The following is a 26,166-nucleotide window of genomic DNA, read 5'->3' as shown; positions in this document are numbered from 1 at the left end:
TTTTTCAACCACAATCCTGAAGAGATAAAGTAGCAGAAAACTTTGTTCAATTTAATTATGAAATTGATAAAATTATGCAGTTTTTTCAGATGCTTTGCTTTAATCTTGTAATTGCAATTGCAATTGCAAAGAGAGACTGAGAAGAAAAGATCCGAGTGGGTGATGCCAAGACGAACAATTCAATATTTGGCCAACATGATTTTACAGGGTTGGCTGGTTGGTTGGATTGTAGTATTTATACCTCACCTACTAACCAAAGCTTTTGAGATTGGTTGTAACATGTTTTAACAGTCCAGCATGTTAATACTGCTATTAGAGAGGCACAAAGGTACAGTACAGTACCAACCTCAGATGCTCCAGCAGTTCCCATTCCAAAGTTCTGCCTGTGGATATCTCATTGGATGGCAGTACATCCTATAAATAGATGTCAGAGCTGCTAGTTTCTAGTCTGTCATCAGATAGACTGAATATTTTTATCAGGCTGCTGCCACATCTGGTATAACTCACGCCTTTGGCTATTGATGGCAAATGCAGGGGGTGCAGGAGAACAAAGTTTTTTACAAGCCTCTCAGTTCTCAGATATTTCAGATGTTTTGCATGCATACACTTGCATTTGTATTTTATTTTGTATTGACCACATGGCTCCCCTTTATTTCAGGGTCATTCTGAAAGTGTACCTGTTATTAGTGCTACAGGAGGATCATTCCCACGTCACACCTGCTTTTCCTTTCAGCCTACTGCAGTTTGTTTGCCTGAGGAATCTAATTATTTTCCCCTTTTCCATTGCTGTAGCTATCCAGGACTACTAGTGGTACCTCAGTGTGTACCAGACAGCAGCTTGCAGAGAGTAGCTCGCTGTTACAGACACAATCGCCTACCAGTGGTCTGCTGGAAAAACTCAAAAACGAGTACCCTTCTGCTTCGAGCAGGTGGCTTCCATGGAAAAGGAGTGGTTGGCCTTTTCAAAACTCCAAATGCACAAACATCAGGTGAGGGTGTGCTTCTTCACCTGAATGATACTTTTTTATAAGTTTAATTAGTCGCTAGCTCTAGTCCTTCAAAGATAATATCTTAAATATCACATCAGTGGATGTCAATTCATACAAATTAAAATCTAACATACTTAGACTCTGACATGTTTTTTCACTGCTTCTTCCTGAAAAGCTGCAGGACACATACATCCTGTGTTGAAAAAAAAAGATATGATTCTTGGAATAAAAGTACCAAGTAGCATCATAGAATAAATGTTGAACTATGTTTATGTCCTGTTTCTTCACATGCACAGTCTTCTGAAATGTCATATAAAACAACCATTAGAAGGAAGGTACTGGAGCACATTAGCCTTTCCTAATATGACAAATGCCATGTTCTTACAACTAATATCAAACAAGAGAAAAGCAGTGAGCCCAAGATGCATAGCAGATTTCTGTGTATTTCCCATTCTATACAGTGAAATCATGACATTATCTGGATGTTCCATGAAACAGAAATGTAACTCAGCTAAATGAGACTACTGCTTCCTTTTTTTCTTGTTCACTAGAATACTCATCTTGCATTCCTCTAGGGTACACACATCCTGTTCAGCATTTCTGTGACACAGAGCCAAAGTATAGATGAATCCCAAAATTCGTCTTAAAGGGGAAGGAGGGGAAGCAGTTTTTTTCTATATTCCTGTGGTGAAAGTGAGTGCTGCTGGCCTGCCTGAACAACTTGCATTATAGAATAATTCATAGTTATACACAAGTTACATAACCAGTGAATCATTCAAAGAGTTCATGCTGAGGATAGATTTTCATGGCTAAAATGCTTCTGCATAATCCTATGAATGACATGCTACTTAGCACGAATTTGTGACCAAAATATAGCTACACAGTAAATGAATCTGAATGGCTTGGCAAATAATTTGCAAACCATCACTGTTTGCAGATATCTACTTTCAGTATTTGAAAATAATAAGTTACATTCTTCTTTATATTTATCAACAAGAGTTGTGCAATTTGGAAAAATAAAACATAGCCACAGAGGTGGTACTTTGAACTTGCCCTAACAGCAAGCCATCAGTATGAAAAGAACATTGTGTGCATTCCAGAGTTCAGTGGTTACATAAACAGAACTATGTGCAAATAGAGACTGTCCTATTCTCTTCACAGTCTAGGAAAACTCAAACATAAAACTCTACTTTTGCACATCCAGTTTCCTATTTTGGCCGTCCAGTGAAGCTGCTGCCATTCTTCAGTAATCACACAGAGAAGAAATTGTGCGAACATGAGATCTTGTTTTTCATGAATTATGCCTTGAAACATTGATATAATAGCTTTTATGAAAACATCTATATGGGATGCACCATAAACATGGATTCAGTTTGTGGGTTATAACTTAAGGAATGTAGATGTATGGAAGATCTGGACAATACCTATAAGAGTTGGAGCATTCTGATCTCCCATATCCATCTCTATCCTTTCCCCCTTCTTCTTCATGATCTCTTTGAATGCACACTAATGGGATAATCCACGCTTGCGTGGAGCAGCCTCAGAACTTTCTAGCTCGAGCACATGGTACCGGGACCTCCCCCATGCTGGCTATAACTCCACCCCCGGCACCAAGTGCCTCAATTCTTTTTCGACCACTGCTGATGCAGCTTCGTTTGGAACTTCGTGCACTCAATCAAACAGTCAATCTTACCTCCCCCTAGCTTGATTCCAGACCATTGACCTTGCTTCGCAACTGTGAGTTATCTGCAAAAAGAAAAAAAGGACTAATTGTCGTATTGCTTACTTTGAGTTTATGGATTTGCCAGGCCTCTTCAAGAGGTATGAGGTCTGCTCAAATAAAATTCCCCTCTCCAACCGACATTCCTGTTGTTTATTTTGCCTCAGGGAAGAATATCAGCCGGCCGCATGCACCTTTTGCAAGAACTTTACGAAGCTGGCTCTGAAGTTGCGGCTCCAATGCCTTAAATCATATCTTTGGGAGAAATCCCTTTCACCATCTCAAACTGCCTCTATGGATTCTTCCAAGGCTTTGCAACAATCTCCGGCAGCTTCACAAGAGGTTACAGCCCAAAAGGCGGTAAAAAATGCGGCCAATCCAAAATCATCCTTGGGCTTGATGTTGACAGCCGCGGCATCAACACCATTTCAATCTTAGACATCGAGTTTGAGGAAGAAGAAGAAAACACCTAAGCCTGCTAAAGCTGTAGAAGTCTCAGCACTGAGTCCGGAGATATCCCGGCAATATTCGGTAAGCCTGAGTGTACCCTTGGGGGGAAGAGGATGTACCCCTACAGCTGCCACTGCCATCCCCTTCCATCAGTGATTTTCCTGACTGGGGAACACCTCTCCAGAGGTTGCTGAATTGGCACAGACCAGTGCACGTTCTTTGTTGGGCTCGTTGACGCAGCAACCTGTGGCTTCACCACTGCTGCCGGCTCCAACTGAGGATCTTCATAAGAGAACCCATAAATCCTGGAGCCACCTGAGCAACCAGACCCAGATAGCTGGAGCCAAGGGAGTACCCTGCTCGTCAAGGCTGATGGCATTATCTTGAGTGCCTGCTAGTGTACAGGGTGGAGGACTTTGAATGGGACCTGCCTTTTCATCCAGGACCCTATTGATATGAACCTTACCCACAGTATTGACACTTCGAACCCTATGCTCAGCTGTTTTTGCCGACTTCACCTCAGTATCATGGATGGCGCGATATTGCGCCCGAGGCTGAAGAAGGCTATATTCCTCGACCTCGCAAGAGGCACCTGCCGCTGACCTCTGCTGTCAGAGGGAGACAACTAAACTCACCAACTAATATTCCTACTCCTGTGTTGGATATGGCAGACAATCATCCTCCGTCGCCATCAGAGAATTACTCCTCTTACTTCCATCTCATTCACCGAATAGCAAAGGTCCTCGAGCTTGACGTCGAGGTGCCTGCAGTTAAGAAAAGAGATAAGGTATATGAAGACATTACTCAGGAACAGAATCCTCCAGTACACCTCGGATTCATACCATCCCTCTCTGAACTCATGAGAGAGTTATGGCTTAAATCTTCCACTTCCTATCAGATTCCGAGGAGGATCGAGGATCTGTATAAAGTATATGGGGCTGATACGGACTCCCCATTAAAGCACGCTCTTCCAGATTCTTTTGTTGTTGATAGCACACAAAACAGGGCCGGAATCGTTCTGCTACTTCTCCTTCTGACAAAGAAGGACACAATTTGGATGTCCTGGGCCGCAGATGTACTCTCTAGCCTCTTTTGTCCTCAGGGTGGCCAACTATTCAGCTACCATGGGCACTTACCACTGCCGTTTATGGAATTTGGCACTGCCCATTCTGGAAGCAGCTCCTGAGGATGTTAGAGCCCAGGGTATCTCATATCATCAGGAGGCCATGGGGCTTGCAAGACATGAGTGCATTGCCACCCACCATATTTTAGAAGTGGCTTCCAAGCAGTTGGCCACTGCCATCTCTCTTCGCCGTCATGCTTGGCTTTGCTCTGCTGGCATTTCAGAAGATGCCAGGGCACGGATAGAGGACCTGCCATTTGATCGAGCAGGACTTTTCGATGAAAAGACAGATTAAATACTTGACAACCTTCTCAAGCTCTGGAAGACGGCGCGGTCCTACTTTGCGCAGCAGTCTCATCCGAGAGGCACCTGGAGGCGTTCTTGCCAACTTAGGGGGTATCAAGATCATCAGAGGCCTCAGGCTCAAGGTTACCAACCTGCACCTCCTAGGCAAGTGGGTAGGCAATGCCCCTGCCAGCAAAACCACCAACGACTGCAAAAACAAGCAGTCTCTTTAATGCCTATGACTTCTCTATTGCTGACCTGTCAGTCCATTTGGCCCCTTTCTTGTACTCCTGGTGTCCCATCACATCTGGCTCTTGGGTGTAATCTATCATAGCCATTGGCTATGCTATACATAGAATTCGATACTCTCCCCATCACAGGCCATTTCAAGTCCACACCCCCTTTGGAAAATGAAATTCAGGCCCTGCTGGAGAAAGATGCTATTATTCATTTGCATCTCTCTGATGTTTCAGTAGGTTTCTATTCAGAGTATTTTAACCATCCCCAAGAAGGATAGAGGCCTCCATCCAATTCTTGATCTTCACAACCTGAACTCTTTCATTACTCCTCATAGATTTTATATGGTTTCCCTGGATTATGTTATCCACATGTTATGTCACAGGGATTGGTTCACGGCGATTGACCTCAAGGATGCTTATTTCCACATTAGCATCAGGTCAGATCACTGGCATTTCCTGAGGTTCTCAGTAGGAGGCAGAACCTATAAGTTTAAAACCCTCCCCTTTGGTTTGTCCGCTGCACCCAGGGTGGTCACTAAGTGTCTAGCTCTCTGGTGGTGGCTCACTTATGTCTTTTGGGAATCACAGTTTACCCATATTTGGATGACTGGCTCCTCGTAGCTGAGTCCAAATCACAAGCTCGTAGATACACAAACTTAACACTTTTCCTCTTGTCAACATTAGGACTGAGAGTCAACATAGAGAAGTCCACTTTGAACCCTACCCAATGTGCCAATTATATAGGAGCTACTTTGGATGCCTCCTTGGGTCGAGCCTTTCTCCCCGAAAATAGAATTTTGAAGATGGAATCTGTATTATGCTCCTTCTCCTCAGGTGCATGGATCCCCGCCCTCATGGCCCAGTGACTCTTGGGGTTGATGGCCTCCACCACGGCTGTGGTGCAACACACATGGCTGAAGATGCAATCTCTTCAGGCCTGGTTCCTGTCACTCTTCTCGATGACTCACGACCACCCATCCACACTGCTACAGGCTACGCCAGAGCTTGCTGCACAGCTCGATTGGTGGAGATTCCCTTCCAATTTGCTGGTAGGAAGACCTTTTGGCCTCTTGACTCTTATGGTCCAGATCACTGCGGATGCCAGCTTTCCACCACCTCTGCTGCCAATGGGGAACTCCAGAAGTAGATGTTTTTGCATCCCAAGCCAACAAGAAATGTACCAGGTATTGCTCACGAGCTGGCGTCGGCCGCCAGTCCCTAGGGGCTCCATTTCTGATGCATTGGTCATCTGGCCTCCTTTACATGTTCCCACCCGTGATCCTTATAGCCCCTTGGTGGCCTCATCAGCCATGGTTCTCGATTCTACTCTCCAGAGCCTCAGAATACATCAGGCTGAAGATGGTCCCTCAGCTACTATCTTGGGACGAAGAATGGATTTTTCATCCGCATCTCGAATCCCTCCACCTAACAGCCTGGAGAGTTCCCCAACTGTAGCAGATGTGCTCAACCATGCCTGCAAGCCCTCAACCTCTTTGACCTACTCCTATAAATGGAATACGTTCTGCAGATTTGCATCAACACACCACTTAACTTCCAGCCCAACATCTCTCAATGCACTTCTTCACTTTCTCCTCCACCTATTTCTATGAGGGCTCTTGCACTCCACCTTGAAGGTCTACACAGCTGCCATTATAGCCCCCCACCTCCATCTTCGCAAGCAGCCATGCTCTTTCGACATCCTACCTTGAAGCAGTTCCTATGAGGGCTGAAAAATATGTGCCCTGCCTACAAATCCCTAACGTCATAGTGGTCGCTCCATCTAGTTCTTCAACAACTCATGAGCCCTCCCTTCTGCTTTGTTCCGCTTATTATCCTTCAAAACTGTATTCCTCCTGGTAATAACCTCAGCACAGAGGGCTGGAGAACTAGCTGCATTAAAGGCAAGACCCTCCATTCCTGCAGTTTCCCCAGACAAGGTGGCTCTGCATCCGGACCTTACGTTTCTCCCCAAAGTTTCATCTTCTTTGAACTTGAATCAACCAATTGTGCTTCCTGCTTTCTTTTCCTCCCCAACCTCCCCAGTTGAAAAGGCTCTACACTTCCTTGATGTCAAGAGAGCGCTCTCATATTATATTCACCGCATGGCCACTTTCTGTACGACACAATGACTCTTTGTAACCTCCGCTGTTCCCTCTATGGGAGCACCAGCTTCCTCTCAGACCATCTCAAGATGGATAGTCCAGACCATCTGCCTTGCCCATGGTTTAGCTGAGACTTCTCTTCCAGGCCAAGTCAGAACTCACTCTATGAGAGCTGTAGCATCCTCATTGGCCTTTCTTCGTGGGGTGGACATTGTTGACATCTGCCGAACTGCCACATGGGCCACTCCATCTACCTTTGTCTCCCATTACTGCCTTGATATCCGGGCTGAGGCTGAGGCTGCAGTGGGTCGCGCTGTCCTGGCTGCTGCGCTTTCATCCCTCCTCCAAGTAAGTGAGCTTGCTAATCACCCATAAGGGTGCATTCACAGAGACCATGAAGAAGAAAAAGAGGTTACCTAGCTGTAACTCTGGTTCTTCAAGTGGTCAACTGTGAATTCACACTCCACACTGTCCGTCATGTGTGCCATTGCATGCTGTGCAACGGTGGTCAGCTCCATGGAACTGAGGCACTCAATGCCAGAGTTATAGCCAGCGTGGGGGAGGTCCCGGCACCATGTGCTCGAGCTAGAAAGTTCCGAGGCTGCTCCACGCAAGCGCAGATTAACCCATTAGTGTGAATTCACAGATGACCACTCAAAGAACCAGAGTTACAGCTAGGTAACCTCTTTTTTCACTTCATCTCTATTCAGGCATTCATTAAGCATACATAATAAACAGGGGAAAACATGCTACCTGATTCCTCATTTCTGTCACCCTCTAAGTTTGGAAGGGATGACTGCCCATGCTCAAGGTGATAAAACCGACACGGAAGAGTGTGAGGCTAGCATACTCTCTTCCCTCACATATTTGTTACACAGACCTAAGGTGCAACTGAATAAGGCTTGTATCCTCTAAACATGCTCAGCTGAAATGTGACTGGGCTTCATTCTATCTGAAGTTCCTATCTTCTCCCTTGGAAGCTCTTTACTAACTGAGAGACATCTGATCATAAGGGAGAAGAACTCTGGATATACAGTCCACCATTGCATTGTTATTATTCTTGTGGTCATAAACATTTGTACTTTCTGATGCTAACTGGAGGTAGAATAGAGATTAATATTCCATAGTTTTTATTTAGGTTTTAATTTTATCATGACAGATTGATTATCCTTTTCCTCAATATTTTTGTTATGTGCTATCACTGACTTATAGCAATCCTGGTAGGTACATGAGATGATATGTTTACATGAGTGGTTTTACCAATGCCACTCCCGTAGTGAGTTTCCATGGCCAAGTGGGAATTTGAGCTTAGGTCTCATGAGTCCTAGTCCATCATTCTATTCACTACATGACACTGGGAATCCAATTTTCTTCTCTGACTGAATTGAAGGAATGTACAGTTCATATGTCTAAATAAGTCCATACAAATACTGTTTCCACTCTGAGTGAAATTAGGTTGCTTAAATAGGAAGTGTAATCTGTTCTCTGCATTTGTTTGCATAGCTCCTGCATCACTAGAATCATCAAGCAGCATAGAACAAGAAAAATACCTTCAAGCCTTACTGAATGCAATTTCTGTCCATTGCAAAATGAATGGCAATAGTACGCTTACCATCAGGCCAACTATTGCTTTGTCTCCAGGTAATATTATGTATTTGTATAGATATGTTAAAATGTAAGACCTATGTGACTGTATTTTGTAAATCTTCATCCCAGTTTAATTTAATTATTCTTCCAGTGTTCCATTGCCTCAATGGTTCACCTTCCAAGTAGCTAATCTTTCTCTGGATTTTTCAGTTTTAGCAGATTTCAAATGTCAAATTATTAGAAGTTAAAATTTCTAACTAGTGAAATTCCATTCCACAGAAGTGGACTTCTGAGAGATTTATGTAGAATTAGTGTTTTTTTTTAAATAAGCCATTGCAAGCATAGCTATATATATATTTTAACCAAAAAAGTTAAAGTATAATATGCTGTGGTGCTGGTGGGTAGGTCTCGATGAAACCATTAAGATATTCATTAATATTCTATTTCAGTTGTCATGTGGTGAAACCTGATAGGGTTCATACAAAGGTAAAGTTGCTATCTTAGACACAAGAGCATGCAACTTGCCAAGTTTGTCCATTTGGCTTAATCAGTTGGCAAAATCAAGTGTATCTAAATTCTGGCTTTTCTCATAACATAACACCATCACCAAATTGTGCATGCTTTGCTTCATTCGTTGTTAAATACTTTGATTGCCTAACCTTATGTGTAATGTTGTTTAAATGTGGAAAACCGGCAGCAATTAAGATACATGAAGCATCAAAAGAACATTTTGATGTTATGTAACAAATATATACATTTTGAGACTTTGGGTCAAGATAACATTTAGGAAATGTCAGCTTGAATGATATTGTACTTTTAATCTCTTCATTCTTTTTGACTGACTTTAGGCACTGAAAGGAGGGCTTCAAGAATGTCCACTGTGTTTAAGCAGGTAGTGCCAGGACATTTGGATGTAAATCTATCCAATAGCTTTGCCCGAGGAGGTTAGTAAGACTAGTTCAAAGTGTACACATGGTTGTAATATGAAAAAAAGATAACATTTGAGGGGCAGTTCTCCCATTATGCTTCAGTTTATCATGATACACCATGTGAATACCAGTTTGCTGCCAGCCTCTTAAAGTCTGACCAATCTATACATAGAAACAGGCATATCTACACTTGAGCAGAAACTGCTTGTACTGATGAGTATGCACGTGGTTCCTGTGACTGGATATTTGCATTCAGCACTGAGGATTATGTGCATAAGAAACTGTGCAGACTTTACGGAGATGGTGAATGCTGCCAGTAATGTGTTCTGGGTGGGAATTTACTGGAGTCAGACCCCCTTATGCAGCAACAGTCTGACAAGCTGATTGGACTATGTAAATATGTACACAGGCATGCATGGTCCATTGTTATGCATAGACAATACTAGGACAGTGGGAGTTTTTTTTTTCCTTTACAAAATACCTGTGATCACTAAAGCTAGAGGGCTTCAGCCCACTGTAGCTATTCATTCTTCTGTAAACTAGCTGGAACATAAACCTTGACAGGGTGGATGCCCATAGTCTTAATTATCTATAGGATAAAGATAGATGTGAAGGTTGTAATATTGACATGAAAATTACTGTCCCATGTTAGAATGATAACATGACAATAATGAACTTCAGTCATCCAACCCTCACTGTCCTGAACACCACTTTGAAGTACATATCATATACTAGTTACACAATAGGCTAAGGGCTGTGCAATTGTAAAGTTCTTAAGTGAGAGCAACACATTTCTTTATATTTTGAGAAGCCTATAAAAGCTATAGAAGTATGCTTGTTCAATCTTTAATTAATCTGAGATATATGCCACTTTAACATAAATATTAACTTCTGTCCATCCAGTTTACTTTGGGAAATCATAATATAGCAACAAAAGAGGTTGGAAACTAATAGAACTAGCTTCAAAAACACAGTAAAACCAAAGGTGTTAGAATAGGAGAATTCTGTAATACTTGCTAACTGGTTATAACTTGTAGAAAATTTGGAAAGTGCTGAATTGGAAAAGCAACTACACGTCAAATGGTACATCCCAGTTAAGCCACAGTTCTTCAATGTAGACAGGTTAATCTGTTGAATGCAGTGTAACTAATTGTATCAGGTGGGCTGTAAGAATACTATAATAGTTTAAATTGACACACAAAAAAAGAAAGGTTACAGCATTTTATGACTGTATGGATACATATGTTTGCTCTTGTCATAAGAAAGACCTATTACTGCATTGCTTGGATTTAAGAGATAATACAAAGGGTGTATGTGATATGGAAGTATTGTGCTGCGCTGGCACAAGGGAAATTTTCTTGTGGGAAATACCCCAGCTGAGGTTGATTTGCATATTTTGGCAAATATCTGAACAGTTATTTTTCCCTCTCCTCCTCCCCAATTGCCAGAATGTCACCAAGAGGCTATCCATATGCCTTTTTGCTGTGAGCAGCAGGTGTCTTCAGGCTGCCCAACAGGCAGTAGGGAAGATCTGGCCAGGCAACTGCCTCCCACTCCGATGGAAGGAAGTAATTGTCAGATCAAGGACCACCAGACATTTCTGTCAGATATGTTGGTCCGATCAGGTAGTAACAGTAATTAGAATGACACCTGAATTGGAGAATACCGATTCAAACTTCTTTCCCTCTTGCCATATAGCCACATTTAACTTCCAAAATACAGTACAAAAATTATAATGGAGGAATATTCTTCTACTGAGTGAGAGTTTAAGAAAGTAATAGATACTGTACAGGCGTTCAATTTGGAAACCTCTCAATAGTATCGCCAACTTTGATTTCCTACCTTCTAGGATATGTCCAACATTTCAGAGTATTCATGAGCCATGAATATTCATTTATTTCATTGAGAAGTACATGTCTGTTCCCTGATCATACTGTGTTGTTTTCCATATAACCATATTCCAAATTTGATATACTGCAAACAAAAATAATAATAATAAATAAAATAAAAGCTAGTCTGGAAAGCAAAATGTTTACGATCTGTTAGAATCAGGTGAAGACTATTACATAAATATGCCAATATTATTGGCTTTAACAGAACATTAATTGCAATTAACTGCATTTAAACTACCAACTTCAACAGAAGTGATGGCAGCTATCTCAATTTTATCAATGGGATCCATTTTCTTTTCCATGCACTGTGTAATGATGTAAATACTGCAAGAAAATCCCTTACCTTAGCCATTGAAGAGCTCATATGGAATGTTCTCAACTCAGTCTCTTTAATAAACATGCAGCCCAGGTCAGCTCGTAATGCGGCCCAGTGCAATTTTTTATTTTTAAAGAAATTCCAAAGTTTCAAGTTACACTGCTGGCGCTTGCGGCCGGAATGTGGCCGGCCGGGACATGTCACAACAGTAGAGGGGGAGAGAGGGAAGGAAGTAGTGGGAGGGGAGGGGACAGGGGGGCTGTGTGACTGCATTGTACTGTCCCCGTCAATAGGTGGACCCCCCTCCCGGCCACATAAAGCCGCCGGAGTCGAAGCTGGCAGCCTCTGCTGTCTGAGATCACAGCTGCCGGTAAGCGTGCTTGGAGCGGAGCTGCAGAGGACAGCTAGGGCGCCCCCCCGTGGCCCAAACCAAATGTATGTGCGGCCCAAACCAAATTTTCATCTTCTAATGTGGCCCAGGGAAGGTGAAAGGTTGGACACCCCTGCTTTAAACCTTATATTCATAATTATGGGGACCAGAATGAATATTTCAAATGAAAGTGAGAATCCCCCACAAGCAGTCGCACTGGCAATAGTTCATGATGCCCATCAACAAGATGACCATATAGTTGCCTTTTGCAGGAATATGAACACAGTAGTTGATGTAGTTTTGTTTTATTTGGTTGACATATGGTATGGTACTTAATCAGATATATGGAACAACATTTTGCATCCAGCTTATCCTCCAGCCATCTAAATATTTATTAAGTGGTAATGTTAGTGGAATAGAATGTTTCCACAGGAATAATGATTCCCTGCTATGTATAAATTACTAGATGGGTCTAAAAATCAGAGTGAAATACTATTTCTTTAAGCAGGAGACATTGTTACTGTGGTTTTCTGTTTAAAACTACATTTCCATTATACCAAATGGCTTAAGGAATTTTATGACGCAAGACCTTGCCTCCTCCAGCACACAATGCGTAAGGGACAGGCACACCCAAAACAAGATTACACATGCTAATAATCTGACTGTAAATGACACTTGCTTTTCATGGTGAGTTAGATGTGCAGATCTATTTAGATAAACCTATATGACCCTTTACCTTAATTTTTTGCTTCTGCCCATATAAAAAGGAATAATAGAAATAAGCAGTGCTAAACATTTTTTTACTGACAAGTTGTACCCATAGTGAAAGATGTTTTTCACAGTGAACAAGTGTCCATTTGGTATAATACAGTGGCACATCATCTTGGCTGTTTTGCATGTTGGCAATTACGTACTACAGAAGCCATGAACATTATCCAGTTCAATAGTTTATTATAATGCAGCGCTTTTTTCCCTTTCAATTTCATTTACAAATGCTTGTAATTCCTTGGCATTGGTTGTTAAAATGTAAATAATAGACAGTTTTTTGCTTTAATCCAGTAAATAGAAATGTACAAGTAACCTTTTTCTTCTCTCTTGTTCAATTTGGTCTGTCTCATTGCAATGTGCATCCCACTGCTCCTCCTTTTCCTCCTGTCCTTACTCCTATCTGCCAGTGCTTGGGTACAGAGATAAATGTTTCACACATTCAAATTCCAAATCAGGAAGAGTTTATCAAGGTACTGTATTCTTTCCACTACTAGTACATCCTGCCATCACCATAATTATGCATATCAGTATACATAGAGCAATGTTAACATGCACACATTTTTTTGCAATGTAACAATATTGCTATAGTATGATGTAGAATGTTTTCTACATTAATGTAAAAGATTTCTTCATTAATGGTTTATATAGTTTATGGTTGAAATAGAATAACCATTTTTCATATCATCATTGCAAAAAAAAGTTATGACAATTTGTTCATCCAAATTTTATTACTGAACAGCCAAAGAATAAAGAAAGATTACTACCGCTTTAGTAGGAGTTATCACTCCTGCTAACATATTTCATAGTTCATGGTTAAACATAACAGGGATCTTCAGATTAGCAGAGGAAACATGCTATGTGCCACTTTTTTCTTTTATTTTTATTGTAATGCAAAAATTGGAAAGTAGATATATATACAGTACATCTTTAAATCACTGTAACCCATCACTGGTAAGTGTTACCAGTCTGCAATCTGCATGTGCTTCTGAATTTGCTCTAACTGTTGCTTTTATGTGGTGCAAGCTTTAAAGTCTTGCTTTGTTACTGGGGAGAGGTGCCTTCTTCTCGACTCCCTTGCATTTCTAATTTTTAAAAACCAAATAAAATTTATTTTATCAATTTGTGCTGTGAGTCTTGGATGGCAAATGGCTATGTCTGTTACTAATAATTATGGGGGAAATTCCCAGCTGATCTGTTGCATAAAGTTTGCTTTATTTCAAAGGATGACTTTAAGCAGTAACTTAATTTATTTCTTATATTAATTTAAATATTTTACCCCACCTTTCTTCTTAAAAAGGACCTAAGGCGGCTTATACCGTTAAAAGACAATATCATTTAGTTATCCAAGAAAACAGGTTTTGTTTGCATATCCACATCTAAAGCAAGCATGCTGTGCTGTACAGGCAGCTATGACTCTGTTACTAATGGAGTAAATATCTTACTAAGCATGGCTATAATTGGATGCAGCATCTCCAGTGTAATACTGTTTGGCCCAGAATACATAGATGAACTGTTTATCTTGGGCTATAGACATGTATAGGCCAGAATCCTCAATCCCAAACAATGTAGCAGCCCCAGCATAGAGTAATTTACCTTACTTAGAAGGTACCTCATAGTGCCATTTTGTATGAGGGAGTACCATAGCTTAATATAGCTGCCTGCTATAATGGATATGCAGAAAAGTTGTTGCATTAAGTATTAAATGTAGTTTTATTTATTATTTCCATCTGGACACATTATTAATGCAGATATTGTATATTACAAATATTCTATAGTTGTACATCTGTGCTTCTTTGGAGATTAATAAAATAATCTAATTCCAAATAATCTATTCTGTTACATTTTTAATCTTTATGAAGGTGTGTGGGCAAGTCTTCGTTCTAGCAGTCGGTTTATTAGCACTCAGATGCCATTCCTTGACGTTGGTGCAAGATTAGCAGGAAAAGATGGTTCACCCTCATATTCCAGCAGCAATGCATATTTACAAAACCGGATTCTGAAGCGACAAGCAGCCCTCTACATTTTTGGAGAAAAATCACAGTTAAGGGTACGTCTGTTTTCCCTATATACTTTTGAATGTTTGCTTACTTGCATTAAACATTTAAGATTCATACATAAATACTGCTAGTGTAATGCAACATAAATTTATGCATTTTTTATATTCTGTTGATTTCACGGCTGATAACTGTGTGCTGAAGTACAAAATACATCTGCAAACTGAATAATAATTTTCAGGATGATATATCAATGACTCTCAACAAGAGAAAATGCAAATGTTTTGCTTGCTGACTTGTGCAGAGGGATCATGTGTGCATTTAAATGCAAGAGTATTTTAGTCCATTAAATCTGAACATATCTATTATTAGATGGGAGTCCCTTTAAACCAGGTGCACCAAATATTATACACAGTTGACAAGTATATATGCACAATGGTGAAAGAAAAAGCAATTACTGTATACAAAAGTGGGTTTAAATGGCAGTAACATGCAAAGCAACAACCTCAGATATGCAGATATCTGATGGCAGAAACTGAGGAGGAATTAAAGAACCTCTTAATGAGGGTGAAAGAGGAGAGTGCAAACAAATGGTCTGAAGCTCAACATCTAAAAAATTAAGATCATGGCCACTGGTCCCATCACCTCCTGGGAAATAGAAGGGAAAAATATGGAGGCAGTGACAGATTTTACTTTCTTGCGCTCCATGATCGCTGCAGATGGTGACAGCAGCCATAAAATTAAAAGACCCCTGCTTCTTGGGAGGAAAGCTGTGACAAACCTAGACAGCATCTTAAAAAGCAGAGACATCACCTCACTGACAAAGGTCCGCTTAGTCAAAGCTATGGTTTTTCCAGTAGTGATATATGGAAGTGAGAGCTGGACCATAAAGAAGGCTGTCCGCCAAAGAATTGAAGCTTTTGAACTGTGGTGCTGGAGGAGACTTTTGAGAGTCCCCTGGACTGCAAAGAGAACAAACCTATCCATTTGCAGGAAATCAACCCTGAGTGCTCACTGGAATGACAGATCCTGAAGCTGAGGCTCCAATACTTTGGCTATCTCATGAGAATCACTCCAGCCCAGCCCCAAAATGTAATACTCTACAGCTGAACCAAAAAAAGTCCAGTTTGGGCAGAGAGCAGGGTCTGGCTGGAGCGAAATTCCGTTCAAGTTGTGTGATCACTGGGAAATAGACTTCAAGTGCTCCAAAATGTGATCTATTTCTCTGTGTAATCACACCCTTACTCAGATATTTGTATTAATGCTAATTCAGCAAGATCATATTGGAATTTTCTTTTGAAAATTAATTGATTACAAAATATCCAAAATAAGATGCCGTTATCCACATTTCATTACTTCCAATGGACTTTGTATTCAGCCACATGTTCTCCACATTCTGGCATCAACTCTGCTGCACCCTCTGCTCTTGACCTTCCCGTGTTAACAGGAGTGTTTGGAAAGGACCTGAAACTATGCTTAAATTAACATAGTTACAAAGCTCTGCACAGCTGGGAAGCCTGCTTTTATCATGGTTTCTGATTCCATGGAATACTCTCCTTCCTAGATTACTTTGCTCTTAGTGTCAAAGACAGTTGTACTGTGCTATTAAAGAAAATACACACACTTTACAAGATATAAATTGTACTTTGTTAAACATCTCTATTACAAGACCAAGAGAAACATAAAACTCTTCCAAAAGAATAGTAACAAGGGAAGCCTCTCAATAATAAAGCAATACAGTACTTGAAATATATGACGGGTTGGTTAATTGTTCAATAAATAACACAGGTAAATATCTTCTCTATCTACAGGGCTTCAAGCTTGATTTTGCTTTAAATTGTGAATTTGTTCCTGTTGAGTTCAGTGACGTCCGGCAAGTTAAAGCTAGTTTTAAAAAGCTTATGAGTGCTTGCATTCCTAGCAGTATTCCTGCAGATTCTGAAGTAACGTTCCTTAAAGCACTTGGAGAATCAGAATGGTTCCCTCAGGTAAGGTGATGCCATGGAGTCTTAAATGTCTGTGATTAGTTAAACAAGACAGAGTGCTATTTCTGTCTAGCAAAAGAAGAGGTTATTTCTTTGTTCTGTAATTGCCTTGAATGAAGTCTGCTGATTTCTTGCCCTGACATATGTCTTTCAGTATAGCATTCATTGTGACAGACAAGAGATTTGAAAACTGGGATACTAAGTGCTCTCTTTTACTCAAATTCCTTAGTGATATGTAGTACTTGGCTGATCTGATTCACATTTTAAAGTCAGTTTATATCCCCTATTATTCAAATTAAAACAAATGTAGGTTAAAATGGGAGCACTTAAATATATATAACAGTAATAATTATGTGGCTATGTAAACTGCAGAATAGCTGGCTGGATAGCTCTGTGAGCTAGGTATTTGGCTATGAAGCTATGGGAGTTTAATTCCCCACTGTGCCTCTCAAGAGAAAAGCCAACCAGTGTAGTCTTGGGCAAGCTCCACAGTTCCAAGACACCCCCAGAAGGGAATGGTGGATGTCTAAGAACTCTTTACTTAGAAACCGCTGGAAGAGGGCCACCTAAGTAAGAACTGAGTTGATGGCACTTTGTTGTTATCATTATATTGTATGCATTGTATACTAATTTGTATGCTAATTTAGTACATTTCACAAGTGCTGTTGCATGAAATTGATATTCTTCTAGTTGATTAAATATGTATTCATATAGTTACTATACTTTTCATTGTTAATGTGCTGTGAAATTGCTTGCAACCTATGGTGATTCTAATAGGATTTTTCAGGTATGTGAAATGTTCAAGAAATGATTTGCCATTGCTGCTCCCCAGTGAGTTTCAGTGGCCAAGTGGTGTTATGACCCCAGATGTTCTGGGTCCCAGTCAAAGCAAAGCAAAAAAACAAAGCGTGCTGCTTATATACCGCCCCATAGCGCTTCAAGCACTCTCTGAGAGGTTTACAAGTTAATTATGCAGGCTGCACATTGCCCCCCCCAGCGAGCTGGGTACTCATTTTACTGACCTCAGAAGGATAGAAGGCTGAGTCAGCCTTGAGCCGGCTACCTGGGATTTAACCCCAGGTCGTGAGCACAGTTTTGGCTGCAGTACAGCGGTTTAACCACTGCGCCACGAGGCTCTTCTGACATTATCCACTACACCTTGCTGCTCTTATACTTTTAGACACCCGAGTAACCAAATTTCTGTGGGTGGTTGATTAAGAGTGGGTTTGAAATGATAGTTCTGCTTAATAAACTTAGTAATTCTACTTAATAAACTTTTTAAAAGTGGTGTTCAGCTCTCTGAGAATATCCATCCACGGAGATGCTTATCTATGGCCTCGTCTCTGCCCTTTTTGGCACCATTCTTCTTGACATTCTGAGAACCCACTAAGCTTAGAGCTTGCAAGATTTAAAAGAACTAATACAGTGGCGCCTTGCATAGCGATTGCTCCGTTTTACGACGAAATCGCTTTGCGATGGACTTTTTGCCGTCGCAAGAGCAATCGCTTTGCGATGGCCCCTATGGGGAAAATTCGCTTTGCGATGATCGCGGGGGAGCGCTGATCGGTGGTTCCAAAATGGCCGCCCCCTGTTTTGTCTCACTTTAGAGGCACCAAAAATGGCTGCCCCTATGGAGGATTTTCGCATAAGTTGAGTTTTTAAGCCCATAGGAACGCATTAATCGTGTTTTAATGTGTTTCTATGGGCTTTTAAAAATCGCTTAGCGATGAAATCGCATAGCAGCGATTTTTGCTACATGGATTAACATCGCTAAGCGAGGCACCACTGTATGTAGACCGAGGACTAATATTTAGGACGAGATGGTTGGACAGTGTCATCAAAGCTACCAACAAGCGATGTTTTAACCTCGTGGCGCAGTGGTTAAAACGCTGTACTGCAGCTAAAACTGTGCTCACGACCTGGGGTTCAAATCCCAGGTAGCCGGCTCAAGGTTGACTCAGCCTTCCATCCTTCCGAGGTCGGTAAAATGAGTACCCAGCTTGCTGGGGGGGCAATGTGTAGCCTGTATGCTTAAAATTGTAAACCGCCCAGAGAGTGCTTGTAGCGCTATGGGGCGGTATATAAGTCCAATAAATAAATAAATAAATAAATAAATAAACATGAATTTGACCAAATTTTGGGAGGCAGTGAAAGACAGGAGGGTCTGGCATGCTCTGGTCCATGGGGTCATGAAGAGTCAGACATGACTTAATGACTAAACAAAATATTTAAACCTACTGGGTACTTTGGCTAATTAACTTTCTAGTTGTGTTACTTTGTGCTATACTGTTTCCACCTCTTGCTATTGACTTTCTCTTGTGATATTGTCATCTTACATTTTTCATAGACTAGTAAACCTCCCACAGAACTTTGGCTACTGAAAAGTCTAAAAATGTAATTTCTTTGGGAGGCAGTGCAAGTATATGGAAATCATAAAACGCAAAATATTTTCCATCCTCTTCCCAGACACTTTTATGGAACAATACCCTTCATTAATATCTTCCCTTGTATTCTCCTGTTTTGATATAGATTACTTTTATTTTTAAATGTGATGCTTATGTGTCTGCATATATTAAAAAGTTTTTAAAAATATAAGTGTGGCTGTAGGTGGTGAGCAAATCTGAAACATCGTCATTAGATTCATTGATATGACTTACCTCATCTTCTATTAATGATATTCACTGCCTCTAAATTGTCATTTGGCTATGCATTTTTTCTCCCAAGAAGATGCTGGGGGTTGAGGGAGAAATAAATAATCTTTATATAAACATCAGCCTATTCATGAAGGTGGCTATTGAAGAGGTCTCTAAAATGTCTTTTTTAGCTCTTATAAACTCAAATCTGTATCTTTCTTCATGGAGTCAATCAATTTCATATTTAGTCATCTTTATTTTCCTGCTGCCTTCAAACTTTTCCAGCATTATTGTCTTTTCCAGGGGATTTTCTCTTCTCATGGTGCACTCAAAGTAGGACACCTTAAGCTCAATGGTTTTTTCCCTCTCCAGCAATAGTTCATGTGTGATTTGTTCTTGGACCCACTTGTTCATCTTTCTGGCAGTCCACACTATCTACAAAGCTCTCTTCTAGCTCCACATTTCAAATGCATCCCTCTTTTTTCTTGTCAGTGTTCTTAAATGCCTAGCTTTCACACTGATGCATTGCAGACTACAAGAATGTGGATGGTCTTGGTCTTGGTCACCAGTAAAACATCCTTACACTTAAGGATATTTTCTAATTCCTTTATTGCTACCCTTCCAAATCTGTCTTCTGATTTCTTGGCTGTAGTCTGGATTAAAGATTGAACCAATATGTACACGATCTTGCTGGGTTACCGCACTCCCCGTGACCCAGCCATTTCCTTACCGGAGCTGGCGGACTTCATCTCAATGGCCCAAGGATTTTGGTTTTGGGTGACTTCAGCATACATGCGGAGGTGGAGGTTTCCAGTCCAGCTCTTGAGTTCTTGGAGACCATGCCCTCCTTGGACATGATCCAACATCAACAGTCCCCCCCCCCACGTGGGTGGCCATACGCTGGACCTGGTGTTCTCCACCGAGCAGAGTGAGTGTGGTCCAATGGTGACTGACCTAGTATCTGTCCCCTTATCATGGTTGGATCACCGCCTGATTAAATGCAACCTTACAGTGGCTCTTCCTCCCTGCGGGGAGCAAGGACCTGTTTTAATAGTTCATCCCTGAAGGTTATTGGATCCTGTAGGATTCCAGGATATCATGAGAGGGATTCCGGCCAATTTGATTGGCACTCCTGTCGAGGCTCTGGTTGATAGCTGGCTTGCCATTACCGCCAGGGCTGCTGACACAATCGCACCTAAATGCCCTCTCCGGCGCAGAGATGGCCCTTCACCCTGGTTTAACCAGGAGCTGCGATTAATGAAGCGAAATTGGAGAAGGCTAGAGCTCATATGGAGGCGGACCCCAACAGAAAACAATCAAATAGCTGTCACGATCACGACTAACCTTTACTAATCCAAGAACAAATCACTGAGCGGATAAGCGAAGCTTCCAATCAGCAGGCAAAACTCTTCCGTATAGTCCACGATCTATCCGGAGTTGGTCATACTGACTGGCCTCCCACTAGCATCTCACCTGACCAATTTGCAGCCTTTTTAAAATCAAAAGTGGAGGCCATCTGCCGGGATCTTACCTCCTATTTGAAATCAGTGGATTGAGTAGAGACATCCAGCACTTGCCCGATGAGACTTAACCACTTTCAGCCTGGGACATCAGATATGGTGGACAGAGTGCTTGATTGCTGTCACGCCACCACCTCCTCCCTTGACCCTTGCCCAGCCTGGCTAATCAAAGCAGCCAGGCCTATAACATCTGAATAGGCCATGGCAATAATTAATGGGTCTCTCCAGGAGGACAAAGTCCCCCTTGCCCTCCAGGAGACAGTCATTAGGCCCATTAGGATGAAACCGAGCTTGGCAACAGACAATATTGTTAATTATAGTCCAGTCACCAATGTTTTTCCTCAGCAAGGTAGTTGAGAGGGTGGTGACCAACCAGTTGCAGGCTATTCTGGATGAAACCAATGCCCTGGATCCATTCCAGTCAGGCTTCAGGCCACACCATGGCACGGAAATGGCATTGGTCGCCCTGTTTGATGACCTATTGAGGGAGACTGACGGGGCAAAATGTCTCTGCTGGTCCTCTTCAATATCTCAGCTGCCTTTGATACGGTCAACCACAGTATCCTCCTGGGGAGGCTCTCTGAGTTGGGAATTAGTGGCCTGGCTTTTGCCTGGCTCTGTTCCTTCTTGGAGGACCATCCCCAGAGAGTGCAGATTGGAGAGAGCTTTTCAGCCCCATGGACCCTCAATTGTGGGGTTCTGCAAGGCTCAATCATCTCTTCAATGCTGTTTAACATCTATATGAGGCCACTGGGAGGGGTCATCACGGGATGTGGAGCTTCATGTCATCAGTATGTGGATGATACTCAGGTCTACATCTCCTTTTTTCCAACAACAGTGGATGCTGTTTTGTCCCTTGACAAAACGGCCTGGGGGCCGTTCAGCAATGGATGCAGGAGAATGGACTGAGGCTGAACCTGGGCAAGATAGAGGTCTTTCAGGTGGGTGGCCCAGACATCAGTGGTTTGGGAAACTCCCTCTCTTTTGGAGGGTGACTCTTACCACCAAGAGTGAGGTTCACAGTTTGGTTGTACACCTGGACCCAGCACTCACCATGGAAATTCAGGTGGCGGCAGTGGTCCATTCTGCACACTTCCATCTTCAGTGGATTGCCCAGCTGTGTCCCTATCTTGATGTGGGGGCGCTCACCACTTTGGTCCATGCACTTGTAGTCTCAAGATTAGATTACTGTAATGCAATCTACGTGGGGCTTCCATTGAGACTGACATGGAAACTCCAGATGGTGCAGAATAGGGCGGCAAAACTTCTTACAGGGGTGAAAATATACCACCATATTTCCACACTCTAGCCGCCTTGCATTGGCTCCTCATTCGCTTCCGTGTTGATTTCAGAGTCCTAACGATGACATATAAAGCCCTAAATGGTTTAGGACCTCAATATATGGCAGAGCGCCTCCTCCCACCCATTTCTGCCAGAGTCACTCGTTCTAGCCAGGCCGGGCAGCTGAGGGGCTTAATGCCGAGAAAGTTCTGGAAGGAAAGAACGGGCCTTTACAGCAGTGGCCCCTTGCCTCTGGAACAACTTGCCCGTGGTGATCCACTTGGCTCCCTCGCTGGGTGTCTTAAGGAGTAAACTTAAGACCTGGTTATTTGAGCAGGCTTTCCCTCCTGCCGTATCTTAAATTCTATATTTTTGCCATCTTGGATTTATTTATGTATGTATTTATTGGTCTAACTGTTTTTAAATTTGTAATGCCAGCCAGAGTAGACCTTTGGTCTAGATGGGCGGGGTAGAAATCTAATTAATTAATTAAAAATAACTCTTTAAATCTTTAACTATTTCTATTTCTTTGTTGTTAGCATTTATGTTGTGCAATTCTTCTGGTTTTCTTTTGGTCTTCTTAATATTGAACTGCAGTCCTGATTTGGCACTTTCTTCTTTCACTTTCACTAAAAGTCATCTCAGGTTATTGCTGCTTTCTGCCAGTAAGATGGTGTCATCTGCATACCTTAAACTGTTATTTCTTCTACCAATTTAGCTCCTCCTTCATCTGAATCTAGTCTGGCTTTCTGTATGATACGTTCTTCAGACAGATTGAACAGATAAGGGGACAAATGCATCTCTATCTGACACCTCTGCATATAGAAAACCATTATTTCTCTCCATATTCTGTCCTATTGGCAACTTTTTGTCCACAATATGGGTTATGCACCTGAACAATGAAGTGCTGAGGCACACCCATTTCTTTCAGAACAACCCATAGTTTCTCATGCTGGATAGGTATCTCATTGCAGAGTCAGAAGCTGGGAATTTGATTCCCCACTGTGTCTATTTGACAAGGGCTGGACTTGTTAATTCATTGGGTCCCTTGCAGCTGTGCAGTTCTAAGATGATGATGATCCAGACAGTCCAAGGCTTTGCTGTAGTCTATAAATCAGAGACTGATCATCTGAAATTGGTGCGCTTCAGTAGCCAGAGGATATTTGCAATATGATCCTGAGTGCCTATTCCTTTTTGGAATCCAGCTTGAATATCAGGATTTCTTGCTCCATACTGTATATAAAAGACTTCATTGCAACACCTTGAGCATCGCTGCAGCACCTTTGCTTGTATGGGAATTTAAAACAATGGTGCTATAGTCTCATCTTCCAGCACTATCTCTTGTTTCATTTTGGACTCTCTCATAGGGTTTTCATGGTAAGTAAAGTTCAGCAGGGGTTTACCATTGTCACCTTCTGTACAGTACTAATAAAAGTTAACTTGAGTGACACCACCGTTGTCACCTCCTGCCCTTCTGCAGTAGCTGCCTTGAAGAGAGTTGATGCATCTTAGTCTGGTGTCTCAGCTGTGACCAATTCACCATGGGATGACCCTGTTAGGAATCCAGGCTTGTAAGGGAGTCTGGCTTTCTGGCAGCATTGCTCCCAGCTTCCCTGACACAGTCAAACCTCTTCACCATTTTAAGATGAGCTTCTAAGAAAGGGAACAAGGTAAGTATTAATAATAATTTACTAATTAGCATACCCCTTGTTCAGTGGTCTTTGTCTTTTGTTTCTTTTTATAGCTTCATCGGATAATGCAGTTAGGTGTGGTTATATCAGAACTGCTTGAGAATGGTTCATCTGTTTTGATTTGTCTGGAAGATGGCTGGGATATCACAGCACAGGTGAGTTGTCACAGCTGTAAGAGTAACAGTTAACTGTAAGAGGAGGAAGAAAGATACACTGGGATAGTACATTGATAGTAGGAGCACATTGGATAGTAGGAAAGAGAGTGACTAACTCCTATTATGCTGGTGTAAGCCTCCCCCCCTACAGAAATACTTGAATTTTGCACAGTGTTGATGAATTGACTGTAGTTGTTTAATAAAGTCAAATTTATGTGCACAATAGAACTCATATGGCAACACATCCTGAATGTACTTACAAGAGAATGTACCACATTTAAATTCACACTGCTTATGAAAGTTTTTACCCCTAGAAATCCATGAATCTTAATGAATGAAATAAATATATGTGGTGATGTGATGATGATTAAGAGACAACCAACCTCTCTTACACATTCATATAGACTCTGGGACTGTAATTAGGTCAAAGAAATTTTAAATTCCTAGTATCAAAAAAAAATTCATGGAATGCAACAAATCAATACTACCAACTCTTGTAGACTTTTAGTGTTTATTTTCCATTTACTTCTTGTTCATTGTCAGTTTTTATCTTTTCACATTTGAACTGAATGTTTCTAAGGGGGTATTTATAAAAATAACTAAATGAAACCCACAAAATAAAATGCATGAGTAGAAATTTTAACAGCTGAATAATTTGTCAAATCATTTGAATCTCATCTCACATATCCCAACTGTTTATTATTGGCCAAATCATGGAAAGTTTTGATCCATCATTTACAAATAATGTCACTTCACACATAATGGTGGTACTATGGATTGCTTCCACCATACAAAAAACACAAATGTTTAGCTGTATAATGCTACATTTCTGCCAAGAAATATTACATGCCTGGTAGAGTGAAAGGTAGCAGGAAAGATAACTTACTGCAGTGCCCCACTATTTTGCCTGTTACAGATCTCATAAATGTGCTGGAGAGCTACTGATACATGTGAACTATACAAAAACACACTGTACAGAGTGTTAATGTACAAATTTCATTTTATGGCCTAGGTGGTGTCACTTGTGCAGTTAATCAGTGATCCATTCTATCGAACACTTGAAGGCTTCAGAATGCTGATAGAAAAAGAATGGCTATCTTTTGGTCATAAATTTAGCCAGCGCAGTAATTTGACCCTCAATTGTCAAGGGAGTGGGTTTGCTCCTATTTTCCTGCAGTTCTTGGATTGTGTGCACCAGGTAAGCATAGCTATTACATTACCTGTAATGTGTATGGGTGTAAAAGTGTAAACATTCCAGGTTGATAGGTGGAAACTAGAACATATTTTAGGGTTTCAGTAAAATGTAGGAACTTAGTGCAACAGAAAAGTATGAAAATAAAACAACTTACGTAAAATACAATTCTAATGAAAAACTTTTCATTATCTATAAAAGTAATAGTTATCACTGTTTCTTCAGTACACCTCAAAAATTCAAGTAGATGTCCATAAACATCCTCAATCAGGGCCATACAATCTATATCCATATACTCGGGTACTCACTTACAAAGCAGATTGGAAAGCAAACAACAGCAGCTACCTGTCTCTGCTTTTCCTACTTTGTTCTAGCCTTGGCATGTAAGAGAATTCCCCTGTCATTCCCTCTTGTGGGCTCCCTACGTATGTCACAGATTTTTGGAAGATGGAATTTGAGGTCTGTAATCCACATTCATATTTATGAATCTTGAGCCCAAATCTTGTTGCATGGTTAGCCTGCAGAAAGCAAACAATGTAACTTGCAATAGCTTCTCACTGACACTTTATAAATCACCACTTGGATTTTCAGGCATATGCCAAGCCTACTGGACTGGCATGCACTCAAAATTCAAAGTGGGGACTCATTACTTAGGAGTGAGAAACTGCTATGAGTTAAGCTATTTGCCTTCCACTGGTGTAACTAAGTAACAGAATTTTGGCCTCTGCATCTTAAGATTTTTATGAACAAGCAGAGATGAGAAACATTTAGCCATGCATCTTGGAGCTAAATTACCGTATTTTTTGCACCTTAAGACGCACTTTTTCTCCCAAAAAAACTGGGGGGAAACGTGCGTGCGTCTTATGGAGCGAATACTGTCCCCTCCATGCCACCATCGCTTGCTCCCCAGGCCTCCGGAGGCCTCAGCAGGCTCCGTGGGGGCCT

At 41.4% G+C, this 26,166-nt stretch overlaps 1 protein-coding gene and 1 long non-coding RNA gene across 8 annotated transcripts in view; one reads left to right on the top strand and one right to left on the bottom strand.

The window, feature by feature from the left end:
- Positions 1-26,166, top strand: part of SBF2 (SET binding factor 2) — a 402,592-nt gene that overhangs the window by 345,684 nt on the left and 30,742 nt on the right. For 4 of the 7 annotated variants that reach the window (XM_020789925.3, XM_078383930.1, XM_078383929.1 and 1 more), the window contains 8 exons: positions 793-989; positions 8,412-8,549; positions 9,344-9,439; positions 13,178-13,240; positions 14,630-14,817; positions 16,576-16,752; positions 23,928-24,029; positions 25,042-25,227. In XM_020789925.3, the coding sequence (XP_020645584.1) occupies positions 793-989; positions 8,412-8,549; positions 9,344-9,439; positions 13,178-13,240; positions 14,630-14,817; positions 16,576-16,752; positions 23,928-24,029; positions 25,042-25,227 (1,147 nt within the window). The remainder of the gene's footprint in view (positions 1-792; positions 990-8,411; positions 8,550-9,343; positions 9,440-13,177; positions 13,241-14,629; positions 14,818-16,575; positions 16,753-23,927; positions 24,030-25,041; positions 25,228-26,166) is intronic. The other 3 variants (XM_020789926.3, XM_072985762.2, XM_020789927.3) reach the window with 3 other exon arrangements.
- LOC140703106 (uncharacterized) overlaps positions 12,937-26,166 on the bottom strand; it is a 117,380-nt gene continuing 104,150 nt past the window's right edge. Inside the window, exons 3-4 of the long non-coding RNA XR_012082432.2 lie at positions 23,888-24,043; positions 12,937-14,786 (exon numbers count right to left, since the gene is read on the bottom strand). This is a non-coding gene — a long non-coding RNA (uncharacterized LOC140703106). The remainder of the gene's footprint in view (positions 14,787-23,887; positions 24,044-26,166) is intronic.

The sequence above is a fragment of the Pogona vitticeps genome, chromosome 1, assembly GCF_051106095.1.
Source record: "Pogona vitticeps strain Pit_001003342236 chromosome 1, PviZW2.1, whole genome shotgun sequence".
Lineage (NCBI taxonomy): Eukaryota > Metazoa > Chordata > Lepidosauria > Squamata > Agamidae > Pogona > Pogona vitticeps.
This window is presented reverse-complemented; position numbering and strand designations above follow the sequence as displayed.